At 37.4% G+C, this 3,132-nt stretch overlaps 1 protein-coding gene across 1 annotated transcript in view; it reads right to left on the bottom strand.

Moving 5' to 3' along the window:
- Nucleotides 1-1,752: 1,752 nt before the first annotated feature.
- ANXA3 (annexin A3) overlaps nt 1,753-3,132 on the bottom strand; it is a 72,530-nt gene continuing 71,150 nt past the window's right edge. The window contains exon 12 of the mRNA XM_011966240.1: nt 1,753-2,147. Within this exon, the coding sequence (XP_011821630.1) occupies nt 2,088-2,147 (60 nt within the window). The 3' untranslated portion in view covers nt 1,753-2,087. The remainder of the gene's footprint in view (nt 2,148-3,132) is intronic.

The following is a 3,132-nucleotide window of genomic DNA, read 5'->3' as shown; positions in this document are numbered from 1 at the left end:
GTTTTGTTTTGTTTTTGAGACAGGGTCTTGCTCTGTCACCCAGGCTGGAGTACGCTGGTGCGATCGTGGCTCACTGCAACCTCAAACTCCTGGGCTCAAGTGATCTTCCCACTTCAGCCTCTTGAGTAGCTGAGACTATAGGTGCACACCACCATGCCCAGCTAATTTTTAAATTGTTTGTAGAGGCGGGTCTCCTTTTGTTTCCTGGACTGGTCTCAAACTCCTGGGCTCAAGTGATCCTCCTGCCTCAGCCTCCCAACATGCTGGGATTTGATGTGTGAGCCACTTTGCCCAGCCACAGATAAGTTTTAAAGTCCAGATGACCTGGATCTTAAGCCTTGGCTTTCCCCCTGTGTAACCCTGGGCTAGATACTTAACCTGAGTCTCATTTTCCTCATCTGCAGAACAGGGGAAATATTGACACACGTAACCATGCTCTGTTTCAGAAAGTACTTAATACATAAGTGGTGTAACAACTCTGAGGATAAATGAGATCTAAAATAAAGATTCACTGTATTAAATGCCTTTTATGTGCTGAGCACAGTTCTAATCTAAGCACTAGGCATCGAAGATAACAGTGGCCCTGGGATGGGATAAATTCTAAGGCAAAATAGTAGTTAAGAGCCTGGACACTGGAGTTGGACTACCTGGCTCTTACAGTGATATGTTACTAATTTCTCTAAGCTTCCATTTCTATATCTGAGTTAGTATCTACATGGAAGGTCCCTTGAGGATTAACAAATTAAAATATACTACACTGTTTAACATAGTACCTCATACATAGTAAGCACTCAATGAGTATTAACACTGATTTATTGCTTCGTGATATACTTACTCACTACATCACTTACACCAAAATCATGAAGGCATACTTGACTGACACTTGGTTACTTTGAATACCATGTTTACTCAATTTTGTCTCCCAAATATTTAAGTAGTTTTTTTTTTTCATTATCTCCTGTCATCATCTTAGTTATGACTGACATTTATAATATTGATTACAGAACTAACTTGCCAAATGGGCTCCCTGACTCAAGCAATCCTCCCACCTCAGCCTCCCAAGTAGCTTGGACTACAGGTGTGTGCCACCATGCCAGGCTAATTTTTGTATTTTTGTCAGAGACACGGTCTCACTAGGTTGCCCAGGCTGGTCTCGAACTTCTGGGCTCAAGCAATCCGCCTGCCTCACCCTCCCAACGTGCTGAGATTACAGGCATGAGCCACTGCCCATGGCCAGTATGATCGTTTCTATTCTGGTCCAGGAAAATAACTCTAAATGGAATTTTTTTCACCTCTTCTATTTCATATCAGTCAAGGTATTTCATATTAGGTCCCACTCAAAGATAGCATGAGGGATTCTTTAAATGCATAGTTTTGCCAACTCAAGAGAAAAGGAAACCTTAGAGGCTTGATTCTAAATGCCCATTCTGGGAAAGTAGTATTTAGCATGAAGCAACCATAATTCATGCTTGCCATTCAGACAGGAAGTGGTTAGATTAATCTTTCAGCAGATGTTTTCTGAAAGCTGAAATAACTTCTCATGCATTGCCACTCCTGTAGCTTGATCACAACTAGAAAGGGTAGGCCAGGTCACATACATCTTCATTTTACTCGTTTCTTAAAGAAAAGTGTGATTAACAAGGTGATAAACTGAAGCAGTAACAGCTTCTATATAGAAACATGTTTTAAAATATTAGTTGTTGGCACCAGGCATCAAACAATGTTGGCAAGCACTGAAAGCAAACAAACAAATTACTTTTAACAAAAGCAACAATTTTTATTATCTTGCTTTATATTTAATGGATTAGAACTATAAAAAGATTCTTACTTTGTAAGCAGAAATATAAGTTGGATAGGATTTGCAGATCCTTAATACCATTTTAAATTTCATTTATGACCCGCTACATTATAAATGAGATGCTCTAAAATAATAATCGTTTTTGTTGTTGTTATAGAACAATGAGAATTCCTGTTAGGAACACAGGTTACTGTTTACATTTGCTTGTTCTCTTAAATAGTATGAGAAAGAAGTAAGGTGGAGCTGTTGGGAAAGCCCATCGTGGACCTTTGGAGATTATCTTCTTGGTTCAGTCATCTCCACCACAGATTTTTAAGAGTGTGATTTCATAGTCTCCAGAAGTATCCGACTGCAAAGAACAAAATAAATGAAGAACACACACAGTATAAATAATGGGAGACCATAAATGAATCAAATCCTATAGCACTAGGGAATTCATGTGAGACTCATGAGCTATACCATTTAGTAAAATGTACCTGCAATTCCATCATTCATTCATACCTGAGTGCAATTATGTTCTGACCAGGATCTTCTTCACAGTAAATAACACTTAGATTCTTCTTGATATATTGTAGTTACATGTCAATTTGGGTTTAATAAAATAAGATTGCATCACTTACATAACATCAATTTCTAAAAAAACTTCAAAAGATTATAGTTCTAATAATATTTATAAAACACTTGCTATTCAAAAGGCTTAATGTGTATTAGCTACTTTAACCCTTTTAAAAGCTCTCTGCAATAGGTACTATACATATCCCCCATGTAATAGATAAGTAAAATGAAAAAAACAGGTTAGGAAACTTGCCCCAAATCTTATTGAGAATAAGTGACAAAAGCAGGATTTGAATCCCTGTATCCTGGCTCCTTAATACCCTGCTACACTGCCTGACTTAGGAAAGTGAAATGAACCACATTTTTAAAGAATATGTTTGTCAGTTCCTTTTCCCAAGGCCAACCAAAAATAGATTGTTGTTCAGAAAAGATACCGTGTGAGGTTGAGGCTTAAAGGGCAAAGATAGCAAGTTTGTAATGCAAAAGACTTCATAGGAGGTAAAACTTGGCTTTCAACCTGGATTGTGTAAGATGCTCACATTATTTTTATTTTATTTGAGGCAACCCAACCAGTGAGCACTTTTTATCACTTAAGTTTCATATTTGAAACGGCTGTCACTGGGGTAAATATTAGAGTAAGTGGTAATATAAAGGAAGTCTCAGAGAAGGCTCATTTAGTGAAGAAGTTAAGCATTACTTTCATAGTAAGACAGAATAGGCATTTATATATATTGTTCTGTTTTCTTTATTTCTTGTTCATTTGTCTGTTTCACAAAATA

The sequence above is a fragment of the Mandrillus leucophaeus genome, unplaced genomic scaffold, assembly GCF_000951045.1.
Source record: "Mandrillus leucophaeus isolate KB7577 unplaced genomic scaffold, Mleu.le_1.0 Scaffold75, whole genome shotgun sequence".
Lineage (NCBI taxonomy): Eukaryota > Metazoa > Chordata > Mammalia > Primates > Cercopithecidae > Mandrillus > Mandrillus leucophaeus.
The sequence above is the reverse complement of the archived record's forward strand: the minus strand, read 5'-3'. Positions and strand labels throughout refer to the sequence as shown.